The following is a 2,103-nucleotide window of genomic DNA, read 5'->3' as shown; positions in this document are numbered from 1 at the left end:
TTAAAGTTCCACACATCTACAGAAACGACTTCAATGTGAAACTCCTGAAAATTTCATTTGAATCGCAATCAATCCTGATTTCTGCTAACGGCTTGAATCGTGGCTTAAAACTGAAGGTTTCAATGAAACTACACGGTCATTTTTGAAAAACCGTAACTTCGGATCCAGGACAAGTAGCAACTTGAAATTCCTACAACCTACAGGAAAAACCTACAGAAAACACTTGAGCCTAAAACTGCCGAAAATTTCTAGATCTGTAGAAGAGACTTCAGTGTGAAGCTCCTGAAAAGTTCATTTGAATGACGACCAATACTCTCGCAACGTCTTAAATGTTGGCTTAAAAAGCTCCTCTTTAAATTAGAAATGTTGATTAAAATTATTAGGAAACTCAACTAAAACTGCAAGCATCGATAAAAAGGCACGTTTAATTAATAAAATACATAATACTTTGTAGGTATAGCCTAACGCGCATAAATACGGTGTAGGACGGCAAGGCTGAATAGCAATCGAACGATGAAAAGACACTTAAAACTAGTACATAAATATTAAAATTAATCGACAACAGAACGCGTCAACATGCTTGCAAAGATATTGCAAAAAACTGGTTGCTCTGCAGGCATGTGTAGAATGTAAAATATTTCAATCGACTTGTAGGCGATAACGTAAATATTCAAACATAAAAAACACGAACAAAAAACTCACTCTCAGACAGTTAAAAAGACACTGAACTTTAAAGACTAAATAAAACAACAAGCATGAAACACATCAAAGTCCAGCAGGCACTCTTCACTTACCAAACGCGCTACTGGACGGGCCCCACACTTTAGGCCAAAATACTATCAACCAAGTCCTGCAATTGAATGGAACGTGTAAAGAACACCATCATCAGTCAACCAATCAAGCTCACCTCCAAATTGAAGCAATCCAGAGAAGCGGGAGAAGAATACATAGATGGTGTGGCGCCGTTGGGACTGGGCCAATAACTGCACTCATGGGATTGGCCTGACACAACATCGGGCTTGGGCTGCTGATACTCATTGGCAGCTGGGTACCACCAGATATTAGACACAGTTGGTGGCGCAATGAACTGACCAATGGGTGGGACGGTGACTGTCTGAGCGGCGTCTACGGATTTCTCTTGCATGCTCTTTGCCTTGGTTTGTGGACGCCGCTGATGGAAATTGCTGGGTTTGCGGGCCGCTTCGACTACCTGCCCCTTAAGCAACCTAAACAAACATGATGGGGATCAGAAATGGCTGCGATTCGCCGACGGTCACTTACATGTCCTGGTTTCTGAAGCAACGGCCACTGAGGCCGTTTGGGGGCTTTGCGAAACTGATCTCGACCATTGTGCCTTTGTAGTACGCTTTAAACAGGAGAAAAACACATTAGCTTTAGGTGACAATTTTCTTGTTGTTTGGTAAAACCGCAGTTGGTCAAGACAAGTGGCGAAACGTTATCGGAAGCAGATGATGATTTGGAAGACTGAACAAACAAGTGCTTCACTAAGAGGTAGAATTACACGCAAATGTTCATCGGCTTTCAATTGCGCTTCGCCAGCTTTCTTGCATGAAAGAAGTAGCGTATTGAAATTTTTGATTGATTTTTTTTGTTAGCATAAATTTGTATGCATTTGTTTGCATAAATAAATTTTGATTGTTAGCATAAATGTCAACGTTTCCATAAAACTACACGCTGATGTTTGAAAAACCGTAACTTCTAATACATATCAAGTAGAGAGTTGATATTCTGAAGAGTTATAGAACGAACTGCAATCTGAAACTTCTGAAAATCATTCAAATCCCATTGAAACCTGATAATTGCCAACGTTTTTATTGTTGGCATGAAATTCAACGTTCAAATGAAACTACACGCTGCTGTTTGAAAAACTGTAACTGTCAATCCAGAAAAAGTAGCAAGTTTAAATTCTGCAAATCTACAGAAAACACGTCAATCTGAAACTCCTCAAAATTTCATTGCAATCACACTCCAACCTGATCTTTGCCACCGCTTTGACTGTTGGCATGAAAATCAAGGTTTGAGTGCAACTACAGGCTGATGTTTAAAAAACCGTAACTTTCAATCGAGAAGAAGTAGCAAGTT

The 2,103-nt window shown here is 39.8% G+C and overlaps 1 protein-coding gene across 1 annotated transcript; it reads right to left on the bottom strand.

The window, feature by feature from the left end:
- Nucleotides 1-407: 407 nt before the first annotated feature.
- On the bottom strand, nucleotides 408-1,406 carry LOC125502334. Its single transcript, XM_019912569.2, has 3 exons — nucleotides 1,282-1,406; nucleotides 908-1,226; nucleotides 408-850 (listed from the first exon to the last, which is right to left on the bottom strand). Exons 1-3 carry the CDS (start codon nucleotides 1,347-1,349, stop codon nucleotides 824-826), a joined length of 414 nt encoding a protein of 137 aa, XP_019768128.2. The 5' UTR covers nucleotides 1,350-1,406; the 3' UTR covers nucleotides 408-823.
- Nucleotides 1,407-2,103: the final 697 nt, after the last annotated feature.

Source organism: Dendroctonus ponderosae, unplaced genomic scaffold, assembly GCF_020466585.1.
Source record: "Dendroctonus ponderosae isolate FM_Combo_2020 unplaced genomic scaffold, Dpon_F_20191213v2 Dpon_F_20191213_4, whole genome shotgun sequence".
Classification (NCBI taxonomy): Eukaryota; Metazoa; Arthropoda; class Insecta; order Coleoptera; family Curculionidae; genus Dendroctonus; species Dendroctonus ponderosae.
The sequence above is the reverse complement of the archived record's forward strand: the minus strand, read 5'-3'. Positions and strand labels throughout refer to the sequence as shown.